This window comes from Atheta coriaria, unplaced genomic scaffold (assembly GCF_025399875.1).
Source record: "Atheta coriaria isolate IRGN ID8LTWV9N9 unplaced genomic scaffold, Caltech_Dcor_3.1 hic_scaffold_6_pilon, whole genome shotgun sequence".
Classification (NCBI taxonomy): domain Eukaryota; kingdom Metazoa; phylum Arthropoda; class Insecta; order Coleoptera; family Staphylinidae; genus Dalotia; species Dalotia coriaria.
The window spans coordinates 14,099,317-14,118,383 of NW_027045448.1; the positions used below are offsets into that span (position 1 = coordinate 14,099,317).

General features: G+C 35.8%; 4 protein-coding genes across 5 annotated transcripts; 3 read left to right on the forward strand and 1 right to left on the reverse strand.

Moving 5' to 3' along the window:
- Positions 1–248: 248 nt before the first annotated feature.
- Positions 249–2,098, forward strand: Phyhd1 (Phytanoyl-CoA dioxygenase domain containing 1). Its single transcript, XM_065304498.1, has 4 exons — positions 249–379; positions 862–1,276; positions 1,566–1,811; positions 1,880–2,098. The coding sequence occupies exons 1-4, from the start codon at positions 362–364 to the stop codon at positions 2,053–2,055; spliced, it is 855 nt and encodes a 284-aa protein (XP_065160570.1). The 5' UTR covers positions 249–361; the 3' UTR covers positions 2,056–2,098.
- Positions 2,099–2,131: 33 nt separating this feature from the next.
- wrapper lies at positions 2,132–5,601 on the reverse strand. The gene is made up of 6 exons (XM_065304494.1): positions 5,225–5,601; positions 3,616–3,837; positions 3,216–3,479; positions 2,887–3,159; positions 2,375–2,710; positions 2,132–2,299 (listed from the first exon to the last, which is right to left on the reverse strand). The coding sequence occupies exons 1-6, from the start codon at positions 5,421–5,423 to the stop codon at positions 2,145–2,147; spliced, it is 1,449 nt and encodes a 482-aa protein (XP_065160566.1). The 5' UTR covers positions 5,424–5,601; the 3' UTR covers positions 2,132–2,144.
- A 1,146-nt stretch (positions 5,602–6,747) lies between these two features.
- On the forward strand, positions 6,748–10,257 carry hrg (poly(A) polymerase hiiragi). The gene is made up of 7 exons (XM_065304493.1): positions 6,748–6,908; positions 7,294–7,621; positions 7,684–8,062; positions 8,125–8,336; positions 8,399–8,696; positions 8,845–9,260; positions 9,314–10,257. The coding sequence occupies exons 2-7, from the start codon at positions 7,307–7,309 to the stop codon at positions 9,467–9,469; spliced, it is 1,776 nt and encodes a 591-aa protein (XP_065160565.1). The 5' UTR covers positions 6,748–6,908; positions 7,294–7,306; the 3' UTR covers positions 9,470–10,257.
- Positions 10,258–10,357: 100 nt separating this feature from the next.
- Positions 10,358–13,093, forward strand: LOC135793500 (uncharacterized). Of its 2 annotated transcripts, none has more exons than XM_065304495.1 (4): positions 10,358–10,510; positions 10,562–11,046; positions 11,881–12,474; positions 12,549–13,093. In XM_065304495.1, the coding sequence occupies exons 1-4, from the start codon at positions 10,459–10,461 to the stop codon at positions 12,771–12,773; spliced, it is 1,356 nt and encodes a 451-aa protein (XP_065160567.1). In that variant the 5' UTR covers positions 10,358–10,458; the 3' UTR covers positions 12,774–13,093. The 2 variants fall into 2 exon arrangements, with proteins under 2 accessions (XP_065160567.1, XP_065160568.1); XM_065304496.1 differs by having other exon boundaries at positions 10,361–10,510; positions 10,574–11,046.
- The last annotated feature ends 5,974 nt before the right edge of the window (positions 13,094–19,067 follow it).

Here is a 19,067-nt window from a genome sequence, read left to right on the forward strand (position 1 = left end):
AACGACCATTTAGTCGTTGGCAAATGTTTCTTCAGCTGAAAATAGAGATGCATGAAATTAAACATTTGATTTATTATAACATAAAACCAAGAAACCCCGACGTGACTAATAACGTTGTAAAGCATGCGCGCACGCGTACGGCTGGCAACTAAGAATCAGCGCGACTCAATTTACATTAGCAAGCACATATGCGGTTTATTTAGTTTAGTTCAGCTCAGAAAACACAGTTACAGCGCGAACCTGACGCAAAAGCTTACTCAACGCGTGCGGATACTGTTCATTCACTTGGTACTAGTGCTTGGTTTGAACTCAAACAAGTATTATAATTAAATCAATAAAAAATATAATACACGCCACAGAAATGACTCTTCTTGAAAAGGTAAGTTATTATTAATTCATAATTTTTATCAGAAGAGCTAGTATCATGGCCAATAACTTTAAACATCAATTAGTTTATTTTATAGAAAACTATTGATGATAAAAACGAAATATGAATATGAAGACAACAGATATCTACGCAGTATTTCAAAAGAATTTAAAAATCTATATATAAAACATATTTGGACCGATGAGTTGTCAAGCGAATCATTAGAAATCATTTAGTTTTCTCGCGTCGCGATACGCATCGTTTCGAAACTCTTCGAATCGTGATGCGCAGATGTTTATTTACGCTATCTCGGCATGTGGTGTATAAACATGCCATCTAAAGACCATGCACACAATATTTTCCAAATACATTGAAAACCAAAAACACAATAATTAGCATTCATCGTTATCAAACATTAAATATTTAAATATTATATAACACTCTTACTTTTATGATATGATCCTTGACCCGCTGATGTTTCGATATACTCGTAGTTCAACGCCGACGGATTTTGCGTACTGGACGGATTCCTATCATCGACCGAAGTCGACGAGCTCCGCGCCGAATGTAATCAACTAATCAAAAACATGCCGGCCGAATCTGACCGCACAATATTTAGCACTGTCGGCTCGGAAACCAAACAAAACAAGGAGAAGTATTTTATGGACAGCGCTGATAAAATAAGCTACTTTTTCGAAGAAGGCGCTTTGGATGAAAAGGGCGCGTTGAAAGTAGCACCAGAAGTATCTCTGAATAAAATTGGCCATGCCCTACACGTTTTAAATCCCGTTTTTAAAAAGTACACGTTCAACGAACGCGTCAAAGAAGCATGCTTTCAACTTGGTTTTAAGGAGCCCGCCATTGCTCAGAGCATGTACATTTTCAAGAATAAACAGATCGGCGGTGAAGGTAAGCTAATTTCGGGTCAGTCGTTGGGTCAGTTTTTGTTTGACACGCGGTTATTTTTGGAATTTGGCAATTTTTTGTTGCAGACGTGATGCAACAAGACGCACCGAAATGCTTTTATGCATGATTCATGCGCTTTTTGGACACGCTCCAATTAATTGCACGCCCATTCATACGCGCTGACATGCGCGCATCTTTAATTTTATAACACACCTCATAGCATGATTCTCATTAAATAAACATTAAGCTGTTTCAACTGTCGCGTTGTAATAAAATCAATTTTGATGTATAGTTACGCCACATCAAGACGCATCCTACCTGTTCACGGATCCTTTGAAGGTCGTGGGACTCTGGATAGCGCTGGATGATGCCACGGTAGAAAACGGATGTCTTCAGTTTATCCGTGGGTCTCACAAGGGTGGTGTCCATCGTCGTTATATTCGTAACCCTGATAAATCATCGCCTGAGTTGATGATTTATGATAAACCAGCGCCGATTTATCCTAAAAATCACTTTGAACACATTCCAGTATCCAAAGGTAATACAAAATACAAAAATATGAGAAAAAGGGTAACATTATTACCAATAACTCACCTCTTGTTTAAGGTTCGTGTATATTAATCGATGGGAAAGTTGTCCATGCTAGTGAACCGAACAAATCAACGAAATCACGACCGATTTACACGTTCCACGTGATCGAAACGAAAGATACGAAGTATTCGGAACTTAATTGGCTTCAACCACCATCGGATAATCCCTTCATGAAATTGTACCGCAATTAAATGTTATAAAATAAATAAATAAATAAATAATTTTGTTACTAAATCTAAATGGATACGACTTAAACTAAACTAAAAATGTTTTTGTGGCATTATATTAATCTGAACAAAATAATAGCAAGAGTAAACAATTTTCTTTGATAATTGTGCACGTAGGAGATAGCTGCTGATGTGTTCGTCACATCCATAGGGATTATATTGTTGTCGGTTTCTGTCTGGAGAGGAGTTATAATCTCTTCCAATAAATCTGAGTATAAATAGAATATGACAACTCAATGTAATATTTAATTTTGATGGATTAGTAAAGAAAAAATTCACTAACCTGCTCCCACTGTTGCAAATCTTAGAATTGGACTTGGTTTAGACCATCCGTAGCGATTTCGAGATACTAGAAGAGCTTCGTAGATTGTTTTTTCTTTGAGTCCTTTGATGGTGTATAATTTGGAGTGCATATGACCTGAATTACTGTTGTGTTCGGTGGGGATAGTCAACTTGGTCCAATCAGGTTTATGGATACCCATTTCTTTATACGTGCGGAACCATAGATTGTATTCTATGATAGGCGTGTAACTATCTACCTCCCAGATGAGGGTGTATGAATTCACTGATTCCAGGTTTTTATCATCGGTGCGTTTGAATACACCCGGATTAGGGACACCTAAATTATATAAAACATGAATAACCTCAGGTAGGTTAAAAGGGCCTGGAGAAAAACAAGGACAAGGGAGAGGTCCAAAAGAAGACCTAAAGAAGCATGAGATAATACCATCAAGACAAAACATAAAAATGAAGTGATAAACAGGCATTAAAAAATAATTAAAGCTGGTGACTAACCTGAGAGTTGAATTTGAACTTCCCCTTGACCCAAATCATTCGTAGCTCTGCAAGTGTAAAACCCAAAATCACTCCTCAGCACCTTCCTAATAAGCAAAGTGTGTTTATCTCCATCGACCAGAGGCATCACCCTCTGATCAAGAGTAACAGGGATTTCCCCTTTTAACCACGTGACCACAGCTTGCGGGTCAGCGGAAACTTTGCACTCCAGTTGTACCCGCAGATCAGGAGCAGTGTGAATCCAAGATCTAGTCGACATCAATTCAGGAGGATCTACAGGATGTTTTAAAACAATTATGGGGTTCACATAAAATAATTTAAATTATTACAGATTACATTAAGTTCAATTTCTGCCTTGGCAGGTTCCCCAACACCATTCGCCGCGATACATTCATAAGCCCCAGCTAGATTCCTATCAGACGCTGTGAATGTAAGCGTCTCTCGACTATCACGCAACTGCATAATCTCGCCCTTCGATGACCAGGTCACCGCAGGTTGCGGGACGCCATCCGCTTTGCAAGTCATCTGAACTTCTTCGCCGAGTTTAACTTCCAGAAAGCCATTCTCTGGCAGGCGCACAATTGAAGGCGGATCTATAAATAACCAGCGCGTTCAATTCAGACGCTATGATTTTAATACGATTTTAATGCGTGTTGAGTGTGGTTATGGTTATAGCTGTTGTTTTTAGGTTAAACTAATTAATAAGTAGAATAAAAGCGTAGTACATACGTAGTACTTCGATGGCGTGCACTTGCCGCACGGGCGCCCACGGTTCCGGTCGGATGATTTCGCACATGTACTCCCCCGTATCCTGCGGCTGAACGTTTATAGCTTCCAGCGAGCCGTTCTCCCAGAGTCTGAAGCGATCCGGGGGCGGTGTTAGAGGCGGCCCGCTGTCGGCAAACTCTGCACCGTTGCGGTACCATTTCAAACGGATTGAATTCGCTCCGTCTAAACAATATCAAATAGAACATCTTAACTAATATTTTAAATTGTTTGTAAATGTATGTTTGTAACACATTCACGCAAAAGCCACTAAACCAATTTTGATAAATTTTGGTTTGGAAATACTTTGGACCTAGGAGAATAATATGGACTACTTTTTGTTGCAAAAATATAACTTGAAGGGTGTGTAAAATAGTTTGCAAGTTTTTGTAACCAAAAAGATAAATGACATTGACGATAATTGCGATATTTTTTGGTTGCATTTTTTGAACTAATTTGAATACTAAAATTTTTAAATTCAGATGATCTCAGTCAAGCAATAAAAAAAATGTCAACGCGGATAAAACTAATCTTATTCTAACTTAATTCAACTGAAATTTCTATCTGGTCAATGAGTACAGCACATCAGCGCATGATTTATTAATTGATCTTTATTGAGTTAGCGGACAATTAAATCGATGAATGAACTTTGCTGAATGAATGAACTTTAATAAAAAATATAATACCATTGGATATAAGTACCTAGTACCGAAAGCACTTAGTACCAGCATGTGTACCTAATGTACCCAAGAATGCGGCTTGTTGTCCGTTGATTGCAAAACAAACAAAATTTACTCACCACGCGCGTGATGCTTCGTAATAATGTTGATGACACGAATGATGAATGGGATTATGATCGTGAAATGAATAAAAATTATAGAATAAAAAATATTAATACGGTGGCAATCAATCACGAAGATGTCAACTAAAAATACTTGAGAAATCATAACAAAAATTATACGCGTTTTCTTTGTGTATGAAAAGGTGAATGGAAATGTTTATTTGAAGAATTCAGAAAACTCACATTCATACTCGTAAATGTTTATATTGGGTTAAAGAATGATAAACATAGGAATTTTAAATCGATCATAGAATGATAATAATGTCCGATTCAACTACTTTTTACAGCCAAAACCGAAGATTTCTATGATGAAAAAATAAATCCCAACAAAAGCTTCATACACATTAAAAATTTCGATTATAGAATTGAGAAGTAAGTGTAATATTGATAATAAACATTATGAGAAAATTCAATTAGAGCAGGGTAGCACAGATTTAAAGATTTTTGAAAATCTTCCTGGAAAAAAACATATTTCCGTAGAATCTAAGTCGAAATCAGTATTTTTTGGAGGCGGAAACCAAATGTTTGGTGGGACACTTGTAGAAAATAAAGGAAAACAATATAAAATCACAAGACACGAGAGAAAAATAGGTAAATTTACAGGTAAATTACAAATAATTCGAAAAAAATCAAAAAAACGAGCTTAAATTTAACTAAATTTTGAAGAAAAACAAGTTTTGCTAGTTTTAAATGACAAAATTATTCAATTACTTCTTTAAAAATTATTTTTACCATTATTACTTGTTTCCAAATAACATGGCAAAAGCACCGAATTATTTTCATGCGCTTTCACAGTTGTAGGCACACTTTTAAACCGCATCTCATCACTGACATCTTCGCAATAACCCACATCACATGAAAGTACAACACTTAAAACTCCGACAATAAACACCACACGCACAAATCTACATTCCATCCACTCAAAAAACATTTTAAACTTTGGTTTTATCTAACTTTGTGTGTTTAACAAGTGTTCCGAATGATGTTACAAAACACAACACGCATGTTCGCCCGTCGGCGGCTGGCGAGCGGCAGTAAATGAGAAGAGGGTCCAGAGACACCGTGCATCGCGCACCCAACACCGTCCACTCACTTCGAAACTATTCATTATCAATTACGCTCTTCGTGCACGCCAACATGTAAGTACTAAGTACTTACTTACCCGTGATACAAGTAAGAATGACTGCAATGATATCACAATGAGAGAGCGTTTAACGTGTTAAAATGCCCACAGAGTGACTTGATTTCAAATATAATTTAATTTTTCTTTATTTTTAATTCTAGCAGATGTTGAAAATTACGATGCATGAATAATAAATATGAAGTATTAAGTAAGTGAGATGTTTATTTTGAAAATTTAATGTTAGACATCGTAAAATATGGGTTTTATAAACATAACCTAAGTTTTTATCTAGTAAATGGCTTAGGCAAATTGTAAAATATCAATTGCAAGTGTTTATTACGATTTATATGGCGTATAATGATGATTTACTTGCACAATTCTGAGCTAATATACGTTATTGTGCTTCTAGGGTATTATTGTGTGTTATTGAAGTCTTTTACAATGCCCAACAGGTTTGATTCAATTAATGTCCAATTGAAACACAATATCAACTTAATCGGCGCTCATCCACGCTTGCGCGCGCATTTAGACTTTCATACCGCAGTGCGACCTTTATGCTTTAATTAAATAATGACGGCGTATTGTGGCCAAATAAATATCGCACCAATTGTTGAACTATACGTTTTTTTATGTCGAAAATAACGTCACCGATAAAAATGGCGTGAAATATCACAGACCGGAACCATGCATTGTTTTTCTTGATTATATTTATGTTTGAAGATAAGATGAAAGTGTTTGCACATTTCACCGAAAGTAAAATTCCAATCCCATTGTTTAGATTATTTTTAAAAATTATTTATGATAAAAACATGTTTCTAAAATTAATTTAGTCTAGGATTTATCTTATCTAAATGTCTATTACTGCTTATCACTAAATTTTAAATTTATTCTATTGATTTCTAATTGCGCGGCACTTACCTTTAATCCTGAAGTGAGTTTGCTGTTTCTCCACACTTTATTTACAAAATAATCGCTCTGTTTGTTTCAATTATCAAGCAAAGTAAGCAAAAATTATCAGCAACAAAAGATTCGCTTTTTTTTAGCTGTTTGCATTTGGTGACCTTCGGGAGTATTCGGCTTTATATCTAGTGATTTCTAGGGATTTTAAGCAACGGTTGGCGTTTCCCCTGACAATGGCGCTTGCTTCCACTGCTCTCCGACATGCTTGACAGTTATGCGAGTGATCCAAGTGTCATTGTCTGGCTCATGTTAAGTTATGATAAATAAAATGTTTTTTAATTAGTTGTTAAGTGTCTAGTAGTAGAAAACACTCATCGGCCCAGGCGTGAAAACGTGAGTACACTCATTTCCACACACATGCCACTAGCACGCAATTGTACGCGACGCGTTTTTCTGTAAACACTCGAAGATAAACAAAGCGCGGTTACTAAATACTAGCCGATTGTTCAAGTTTTCATAATAATACCCATTATTAACATACGGACAATATAATCCTGTAATATATTCCATCATTTGTGATAGATAGCGACTTGTTTTTGATATATCTTCAGGCGCTTCTTGAGCAAGTGTTAAACCTAACCAACAAATTCACTATGGTGGTGAAAACACCTTCAGAATTAAATTAAACACCGAATAAACTACTTATTTGCATGTTTTATGTGGTAAAATTGTTTGAAATAAATAAATTTTTAAATTAAAATATGTTTTTTGCTTGCAGACATGGCTTAAAGATGTGGTCCTCCCAGCAACTCAACAATTCCAAACATGCACAAAACATTCGCACCTTGGGCATGACCTCGGCCATCTCACTGGCCGAGCCGAAGCCATCCGACATAGCGAAGTCACTCGAACTCGAGGAGGCGCTAAAGCCGTATGATGTGTTCGAAACCGAGCAAGAGTTAAACCACCGCATGATTATACTCGGTAAACTGTATTCCTTAGTCAAACAATGGATTAAAGATGTATCTATTGCTAGGAATATGCCTGAGAGCGTGGCGGAAAATGTCGGTGGCAAGATTTACACGTTTGGTAGTTACAGATTAGGTGTAAGTACCAAAAAAACATCAAAGCCCATAAAAAACTAATAAAAACTTCAAATTATCAACAGGTACACAATAAAGGTGCTGATATTGACGCGTTATGCGTCGCACCACGTCACATCAGTCGCACGGACTACTTTACAACATTCTACGAGTTGCTGAAACAACAGCCCGAGGTGCGTGACCTGCACGCAGTCGAGGAGGCCTTCGTGCCGGTGATCAAGATGAAGTTTGACAACATCGAAATCGATCTGCTGTTCGCACAATTACTACTAAAAGAGATCCCTGACTCGATGGACTTGCAGGATGATGTGCTGCTCAAGAATTTGGATCCGAAATGTGTGCGCAGCTTGAATGGCTGTCGCGTCACTGATGAGATTCTACGACTGGTTCCTAACATCGAAAATTTTCGGCTTGCATTGCGAGCGATTAAATTATGGGCTAAAAGTATGATTTGCAATCGAAAAATTAAACTTTTTTTTGTTAAATTTTGTGTTGAATGTTTTCAGAACATGGTATTTATAGTAATATATTAGGATATTTAGGCGGTGTGTCGTGGGCGATGCTAGTTGCACGAACGTGTCAATTATATCCGAACGCGGCGCCTGCCACTCTAGTTCATAAGTTTTTCCTCGTCTTCTCGAAGTGGAAGTGGCCGCAGCCAGTCTTACTGCAGCCACCTTCGAGTGTTAGTTTAGGTTTTCCCGTTTGGGATCCACGCGTAAGTTAAAAAAAAGAAAAATTTATTTTTATGCGATGATTTAAAAATTTTAATATTTGTAGGTAAACATTCAAGATCGTCATCATCTCATGCCAATCATCACGCCAGCATATCCTCAACAGAATTCCACTTTCAACGTGTCACAATCAACCCGCGCGATCATGATGGACGAGTTTGCCAAAGGACTCACACTTACGGAAGACATTGTTATAGGGAAGCAAACCTGGGAGAAACTGTTCGAACCTCCGCCGTTTTTCATGAAATATCGACATTTTATTGTCCTGTTGGTGAGCGCCGCGTGTCAGGATGATCATTTGGAGTGGTCGGGGCTGGTTGAGAGTAAAATTCGTTTACTCATAGGTAAAATTATTATTTTTTATACTTCAACCTTTAAAATTCTACTTTTTCCACGGTTTTGAGACACGAAAAGTGTCATTTTAGTCATGGGCGGCCATGGTCGTGGCTAAAGTATTTTAGTATGTGAAACTTATGTTTTTTTTGTTTGTAGGTACATTAGAGAAGAAGACTCACATTGCGTTGGCACACATCAACCCAGAGAGCTTCAGCTACGTAGAACCCAACTGCGAAGAGAACTCAATCACCAGCCTGTGGTTCATCGGGCTGGAGTTTGAAAAGACCGAAAATATCAATATTAATCTAACGTACGATATACAGGTGTTCACTGAGACAGTCAATCGGCACGCGCATAACATCAAGAAGGAAGGCATGCGTCTAGAGGCGCGTCACGTGAAGCGCAAACAACTCGGACAATACCTCTCGCCAAGTCTCCTCGCGTGCGAGAAGAAAAACGCGGCGGCTGCGGTCAAGAACGGCGCGGATAGTCGCAAACGATCTGCCGAAAAGGACGACAAAGAGCCAGCGAACAAAAAGTCGCGAATCTCCGAAGACGTTAATCCACAATCAGTGCGTATAACACACAAAACAATTAAATTATATTTTAACCATTTTATGATTAGTTTGAAGACTCATCAAATGCATCATTGAACATCAACGACGATTCCAACAGTAATATCAGCCTGAGCGAAGAACACGCCGCGTCAAAGCAGGCGCCCGATGGTGCACCACAACAACCGCCACCAGCGGCGGCCGCAGCGCACGCATTGTGCACCTGAGGCGCAAGCAAGGTACGTAATTAGTCGTTTCATACAAACACACACACACAGCGAATGCGAATGCGAATCCGCGATATCATCGCTTGCAAAACTTCGAAGCAACTCTTCAATTTTCGCGTGTGTGTGATTCGCGACGATTCGGTGGTGTTTGGTTTTCAGGTCCGCGTGTTGCATCGGATTCATGTATGTATAAATAATAATAAATGTGTTTCCATGCGCGCATGTAAAATATTGTCGCAGTTGTGTGCAATTTTTCGACTCTTTTTTCCTCATGTAATCATCATATGTGACAAAACAATCTGTTGCGTTTTGTACCGGCGAGATTTCAACTAAAATGCGATGATATTTTACATTTGACAGAGACGATTCACGTCCACACACAACACTCGAATTACTTACGTTTACGTTTTGTTTCATTTTTTAAATCTTAACGGCCTCGGTTTTGATTCCGGAGGCGCTTACTACTGTAGCTGGTCGATCGAACATTATTCCATTATTTTTTTGATACCGACTAATGTGTACATACTTAGTGGATGAATTACTTTGAGATATTTTATAATAAGTGAAGAACGATGTGCCGATGTGCAAGCATTGATTACTTTAAACGTATATACGCAAAGTATACTGAGAGCGCAGTGAATGAGAGAAAATGGCCGATTGGAAAATGTTGGGGGATGTTTTTACTGTTTTTATTTTTTATACTTCTCGAATATTTATAATTTACTGTCACGAGATTGTAACGTTTTCTTTGGCATTTGATAAAATAAAAGCGCAATCCCCAAACAGTCTTGAACTTTGTTGTGTTATCCTGTTGCTCTTACTGACAGGATTGTAGCTGTATTGATTTTACTCTACTGCGCATGCGCATTGTGGTATTCAACTGGATTTGATTGGGAGCCATCCCATTCAGTTGTTCCCAGCATCCCCATGGACCACAAGTGTGTTTTTCGTTGAATTTTCCACCCTCAAAACCAGCTCAATAATAAAACATGAAGTTTCACCTTCGTTTGATTTGTTTAACTTATCTTACAACTACTTTAGGTAAGTTTTACTGATTTTATTCAAGATTTGGTGGTAAATTTCCGAAATAAGGTTTTATTTTAGGTTTACATGCTCCAACGACAAAACGTACGCCTGATGAAGATTATTACTACGACTACGACTCAAATCCTAGCAATAATATGAATAATAATATCTCAAAAGTGCAGTTCAAACCGGAATCTTTAATACTGCCTCAACCGGATACTAACACGAATTACCATCATAAGTATTCAGTGGATGTGTTGCCTGATGTGGAACTACCGGATGATTCTTTGGCGGATACTGATCTGAGGGATCATGACTTTATTGATAATTTAATGTATGTGTATTATGGATCGCACAATAAGAATGTGAGCAACTATGGACAGGAGATTATCATCGTCGGGTCTGTGTTGAGTTGCGCGGCGCAGTTGTTAACGATTTTCATCGTATTGTTGAAGAAGAACTTCAATGGCAAGCGGGACGTGAACTGCATCTTTTTGCAATTGATGGGGTGCTTTTGTTTGTCGAATTTGATATTTATGATGGGTGTTTATGTAAGTAGAAACTATTTTATTATCTAAAAACTTAATGTTACTCGATTTAATCGCGAAAATGGTATAATTTGGTTGATTTATGTTAATTTTCTCGTTATAACATTATAGTTTCTCTGTGTAACTATGAAAAATATTTTCATTTTAAGCAATTATGAGCTAGAATATTTGTATCAAAGACATGACATGAATGGAAACATTTGAAATATTGTTGTAATTATGATCACAACATCAACAGATTTCAAAACGCGTAAAATCTTATTTGTTTATATTTTGTTCCTCTAAAATCACCTTGCTATAACGTAATAAAATGCATATTCTCTTAGGCGTCGTTATAGAGAAGTTATATTGTAATTTTAAATAAATATCACATCTGCATTTGACTTCATTGAAAACAGACTACCGAGTATGTATGCATGCACTTTACTTCTTTGACTTAGTTTTAGTTTGCGTTGTAAAGCCAAATGGAAAATGGAAAATTCAGCCGGTGTTGTTAGTTTCTTCCGCTTTCAACGACTCAACGCGTTCGGTTTTTATTTCTTATTTGTATTTCTGTTTGCTTAGGTGGTTCATAAATGCTACATGTGTATCGAATTGCCGTCTGTAGCAAATTGCTTATAAACACTTTTCAAGAACAAAATAAACACAGACTCCAACGTCAAATAGAGTATAATTGAGGTTAAGGTTGATATTTTAGAGTACCTACAATATAATATTTCTCGTCTATACTCTTCTCTTGAATTAATTCTATATTTACCACCATTTTACTATAGACATATGATTAAAAGGCTAAATATTAAAAATACTGACTTATATTTTCAATTCTTTTTGTTTCAGTCAACTAGGAACGCAATCAAGTGCCAAATAATCGGTGTTACACTCTACTATCTCCATCTCCTAACAGCCTTCTGGCTGTTTATGTTCGTATACTACATCTACAAAAAATTCTGCAATGCGGACATCCTCAAAATGCAAATATTTTACTCTGTGGCATACGGTGCCCCTGCTCTATTAACAATGATCTCCATATTAATATCACCGCGAAGTTTCGAAACAAAACGATTTTGTTTCATATCAGTTCAAAAAGGAATGATAGTAAACTACATGATGCCTGTTTCGTTATTAATCATCTCTACAACCGTATATTGCCTGAATGGCATTCGGAAAATCAACATGGAGTTGTCCAAACTTGAGTTAACAAGTTCCGCAGAATCATTGAATGCGTTAAAGCATGAAATCGAAGGAACCGACGACAAGAACTGCCCCGATGGTGAAATTATCAGTTTACGCGAGAGTAAACGATGTTTGAAGACGCTGTGCATCGTGCAAACCTCGTATGATATCGTCTGGTTTGTCGCTGTGCTCGCACTTGAGAATATCAACTACAGCAATAGCATGTCCATTGTTTATTCCATCACATCTTGTTTACTTGTATGTATTTCTATATAATACCTAACATAACTTTTGTGTGGATCTGTGATATTCTCTGATTGAACTAATTTCAGACTTGGTACATCTTCGCACGGACAAAGACTTTCCTCCCGACGATAATGAGCAATCGATTGAAGTTAGTTGAAGATTGTGTTCCGGACCAGATAAAGGTGCACAGCGCAAACACGATGATTATTTCACATCGTGGCTCCTCTGATAGTGTGCCGCTTCTGGTCAGTTCCGAAACCGAAATGAGGGAACTTGTCAGACACGATTACATTAGCACGATTAGTAATTAATTTCGTGCGGATTTTAACTACTTCAAAAGAACGCAATAAATACATACTCATTTTTTGAATCTATTCGATATTCTAAAGTCTGTTATCTTTCAACTAATGTCGGTACATGTAATGGCGGCATGGTTGTATTTAAATAACATAGGACATCGGCCTATAACAGTATTAATCTTTGACGATGAAAATTCGAAGCGTCTAGAAGCGTCAAAGGTGCATTACAGCAGAGTAGTGTTTTAACTCGAAATGTTGTTCGATTATAACGTTATAAATACATTGTAAAACGTATAAATAAAGTGAAAGAATCAAAATACGCAATATAATAAGTATGTTTTGTTTAATTTTTCACTTACCTTGAAGTACTGCGAGGATTAATTGAAGAAAACACAACCGGCTTCACCAAACAACTCAAACTTTATGCTTATGTGCGTTTAAACTTTTAGACGCCATGATTTTTCAAGTTAGTTTGTAGTACTTACGGCAGATGGCACTGCAATGCAGTTTTGTGAAATAATATTAAAAGAAATTTGTTAATTTCACTACATCTTCCAACTTTTCACAACCAAATATAATTTATTATTATTATAAAATTTATTTTATTGATATTTCAAGTGTTTATACTTAATTTATTCATTGTTTCAAAAATAAAATATAATTTTATTTTAAATTTAACACCAATTTTATTTCACCGAGGGCGCTGCGATGCACTTTTCAAGTTTAATTTCTTGTTTACCGCAAGTGTAACCTCACAACCGCACAAAATTGTTTAAAAATTAAATAATGACGGATTCCTCACAGTTTTTAGTAAGTGGCTGGGAAGACGACCTCAATGACATCGACGAAGAAGAAAATCCACACGGTAAACACACTTTTTAACCACTAAATTTATCATAAACTAAATTTTCTCATAGAGAGCCCCGAAACAGAAATTCTCTGGGCAGCAGAACATGGTCACCTTGACATTGTGATAAAAATCATCGAAGAACATCCACAGCTTGTAAACACAAAAGATAAAGACGTATAATTCACCAAAATTTTGTTTAATTTTAAATTAGATAAAAATGATGAAAATGTTGAAATTTTTTTAATTTTTGATGATTTTATCATTTTCTGAAACGTCTTGTGCAAGGGGTACATAATAAAACCTTGTGAGAAGATAACCAAAGGGATTTTCAAAGGTTTTTCCTTTTTTATGCACTTATGTATACAGTTGATGGGTGAGTGTGTTGTGTGTTACATAAAGATGTGCCATTTGCGACGACCAAAACGACATCCACCACCAGATTGGGGATGGGTTGGTCTGCGCGGAAAAGTTCACACCGTTCGGATGATACGTGTGAAACTTATCGCTTTTTATCGAAACAAATTCAATCGGAATTTATTCTTTATGTTGTTACAAAGTAGAGCAGCGCAAAGTAGCGCAAAGTATTCTCATAATCGCATGAGATATCCGCCGATCCAGTGCGGATATAATCGTAAACCATCACATATCACACAAACATAACAGTAAAACTATGAAGTGATAAAAACAAACAGGAAAAAATTAAGAATTGTTATGGATACAAAGTTAAATATTCATGAATATTCTCGTAGATGAGTAGTATTTATTATAGGTACTCTAAAATATCAACCTTAACCTCAATTTGCACTTATTTGATGTTGGAGTCTGTGTTTATTTTGTTTTTGAAAAGTGTTTATAAGCAATTTGCTGCAGACGGTAATTCATACACATGTAGCATTTATGAACTACCTAAGCAAACAAGTGAAATACAAATAAGAAACAAAACCGAACGCGTTGAGTCGTTGGAAAGCGGAAGAAAACTAACAACACCGGCTGAATTTTCCATTTTCCATTTGGTTTTACAACGCAAACTACAAAACTTAAGTCAAAGAAGTAAAGTGCGTACATACTCGGTAGTCTGTTTTCAATGAAGTCAAATGCAGATGTGATATTTATTCAAAAATACAGTGTAACTTCTTTATAACGACACATAACCGACTATACATTTTATTATGTTACATCGAATGAACAAAAAGTAACAAATATTGAGATTTTACGCGTATTGGATCTGTTTAATCATTTGTTGCGCTGGTTATAAACTCAATTACTCTTGTAAAAATGCCAGTAAATATTTCCTGGAGCCTAAATAATCTAAATATGCGTTCCGCGTCGCTAAGTTAGGTACATCGAGGAACAAAACAAACCCCAATTTTGGTATTTTTTAAAATTTTTAGTTAAAATTCACACGTTTTACGAAGTATTTCATCAAAAAAATTAGTTTTTATTGATTTTTGAAGAAGTTATGCAACTTTTTATGCATCAAAACGCATGACGTTATGTTACATAGTGTAACAAAATAATAACCAAATATTGTGATTTTACGTGGATTGGCATCTGTTTAATCTTTTGTTGCACTGGTTATAAACTCAATTACTCTTGTAAAAATGCCGGTAAATATTTCCAGAAGTCTAAATATGAATTCCGCGTCGCTCAGTTGTATTCACTTGTGTTATGTTTAAATGATTTTCTAGTAACGCAACGTGCACCCCAACAAATTAGCTGAAAAATCGTGCTTAAGTTATAGAAATTAGCATTGCAATTTGTAGGGATGTTGGGATCATAATTACAACAATATTTCAAATGTTACCATCGATGTCATGTCTTTGAAAAAATATTTTTACCTATAATTGCTACAAATTAAAATATTTTACGTCGTTACAACGGTTACAAAAAAATTAATACGTAGATAAGATTGTATTATTTATATTTTGTTTCGATTTAATATTCTCACGCGATAAACCTGTGGAAAATTGAAGTATCGACGAATCGAATAATGTAAATCGTGCGCCAATTGAAAGGGCGTGAACTGCGTCGCGGCGCTCCATTCTTTGACTTTTAAATCTCATAAATCTTTTATAAATCATAGAGTTGCGCAAGACGATTGCCGATGCGCGCCGAGGGCGCGGATGCGAGCAGGCGCACGCATTGAAAGAGACTTTTGATTTATTGCCTCACGTTTACAATTTGCAAAAAATCTTATTTGCCCTAATACATATACAATGAACGATACACGTAAACACCCACACACCCACACAGAATTGATACAATTCACACATTCACGTCTTTTTTTGGCTGGCGGAGACAATTTGTTTGTCTCTTTTTTGTCGGCGTTCGTTCTTTGTGATCATTTGAATGAGTTATTGATTATTCAAGCGGAAAAAATATATTTTATACCGTTTAATAGAAATTAAAACTCTTTCTCAGAATAATTGACTTAAAAAAAGACATAAAATAATATCTGAAGGTTATGGTTTATTATTAGAGCAAAAACTATTAATTTTTAGTTGTTTTATAGGAGATACACAAATTTTTTCAAAGTTTTACGTTTTAAAAAGTACAATATCTTTTTTTTTTATATTATAAATTGATAAAATTGCAAAAACTGTAATACAGCTCGACAAATTTGAATAATTTGATGTTTAATTGGTTTATTTTGAAATTATGGACATTTAAATGTTTAAAAAAGTATAAAAACATGAAAGTTTAGCAGAAAAATGGGAAAAAACCAAATTTGATAATTTTTTACTGTAATTTATCGAAGAAAACAGAAAAAAGACACAAAAATCAAAAGAGAAAGATGAGAGAAACGTAGAACCCTGCAACTGCATTGCTAAACAACTTAGACACGACTATACACTACAAGCAACCCGCAAAAAGTAGTGGGGGTACACTATTGCCAAACTACGGTACCCTGGCTGTACCAACATACTTCCAACCCAATCTATACAAAGTAACAAGAAGCCCCTATTACTACTAACCAATTAAAATTGATTTAAAACCACTTAAAACACGATTCCCAATTTTTTTCTTTCTTTATACATAAATGTACACAGATATTTTTTGTGTTAAACGTTACGCATCATCTCTACCCAACACAACTAGCCATACCACACTAACACATAAACGTGCACCGATGGACGCACTGCGCTATAACGCTATATGGATGATTTTGAAAGCCAACACGCTCGACTTGATTTGACAATGATTTATGATGATTGAACCTAATTCGTTTCGTTCGCGAACGTATGAATGCGTAGCACACGCTCCACGCACACACATTGCGTGTGCTGGTGATTTTTACGCGATCGATAAATTTATTTACTCTCCACACACGCGCTAAACGATGAGCAAATAAAATAAACCCATCAATATCTATATCAATAAACACAACAATTGAAACATGTCTAGGATCCGAGGTACTAGATCAGTGAATAATACAAATATTAAATTGTACGTGTAAACATTTGTAGATACGTTGCATGTGTATGTTTAATGTTTGTTATCGTTTATCAGCCGGGCATGGGAGTGCATGGGAGGATGAGGGTGAGGGGGGAATGTAGATATGGCGGGCAATGGTCGTGAAGGCCGCGCGTTCTGTGTATGATATTGATTAATAAGAGCACATTTAAAACGTTGCGGATGGCTTCTCGTCCGGCCCCGCACCCGGCCGAAAATCGCATACAAATTGGAAAGTAATAAATTATGTGGCCATAAATTATTTATCAGTCCTTCGAATGCAGAGAATGCTGAGAATGGCGAAGCGGCAGCGGCAGCGCTAATTCGCGCCACGCTGAGCACAAGACCGGAAACTCAAGCGCAACCATGGCAGCGAAGGAGAATAATGAGCGCGGCGTGGGAGGCCGAGGAGGACTGGCCGGCATAATGCGAAACTAAGGACGCAGTCGGCCGCGGAGAAAAAGTAATGAGTCGCGCAGAAAAACAAAATTCATTTCAGTCAATATACGAATATTCATACTACTAGTCAATTATTTTATATTGTGTTGATAATATTTTTATTGCTTGATTGGAATCACAGGAATTTAAAAATTTAATATTGTAAATAGTGGAAAATTTAGAAAAAAAACATTGATATATTTAAAAGATTGTAATAAATGAATTGTAATTAGCGTCATCTATTTTTTTCGTGGCACAAACTTGCAAATTATTTTAAACAGATTTCATGTTATATTTTAGTGATAGCGATATTTAGCATAGCCTATGTTATTCTCCTGGGTCCTAAATATCTCCATACCAAAATTTATCAAAATTGGTTGAGTGGTTTTTGTATGAAAGCGTCACAAACATACAAACAAAGAATTTTAGTTAGAATTAGATGCAGAAATAAAAATTAAAAATTTTTTCACTTGAAATTTAAACTAATTTCTCTTAGGATGTTTAAAATCTCGATGAAAAGTTATTTTAAGGCAATTATTGATTTACTAGCTTTAACCCGCGGCTTTGCTCGCGAATATCTAAAATAATGAAGTTGCTTCCGTACGCGTCTGTAGTCACTGAAGAAGTAACAATGAAGTAGAATGGCGGGAAGTTTAAAATGGCTGAAAGTATAGTCTATGGAAGTATAGTGTACAGTCTCTATAGTGTAGTCAATTGGATTTGATGTTGACGTAGCTGTCGGTAATACAGTGTGATAATACAGTGTGATGGTACTATAGTACTTAGGTTTGAGCTTCATTGCTGGAATGCTAGATGGCGTTAAAATTGTCAAATAGCCAGATGCAGAGTTATTATTGGCTAAACAATTTCTTTATTTTATTTAAAAAATAATTTTTTTATTAAATAAAAAGTAGCCTATAACCATTCGGGGACCACTAAGAATATGTGTTCAAATTTTCATGATGATTGGTTAAGAAGTTTTTGCGTGAAAGTGTAACAAACATCAGGACTTTCGCATTTATAATATTAGTAATATTATATTAGTTAATTTGTTTAATTTTATTGAAACTTAATCCAAAAAACTTTGAAATTATTATTTTTACATTTTAAACCCTAATTTTGATAAATTTACATGCATTAACATTATTAATGTTAAATTATTAATTAAATGTGAATATAAACGCACGTAAATTAGTTAATAACTAAATTTTGTGCACAAATTAATATCTGTCGATAATGAGCACCGGCATTATATTAAATTTTGCCTGTTTTTCGTGTTTTAATGCGCATCATTTTACCGCATCGCAATTTGTATTTTAATCCTCCGATTATAATTGATTAATAATTTATTGTTAGTGTAAAATCCGCGCATAAATGTCAAATTGCTAGCATTTGCAATGCGTGAAAATCGCACACAAATCTAATTAGTTTTTGATTCGTTCAAATGCGTCGAATATTTTAGTATTATTTAATTAATTAAACTTTTTAGCTTTACCTCTCAGTATAGTCGGTGAAATCCTAATGGCTATTATGGTATTTATTATTCATATGCATTCGTATTTTAT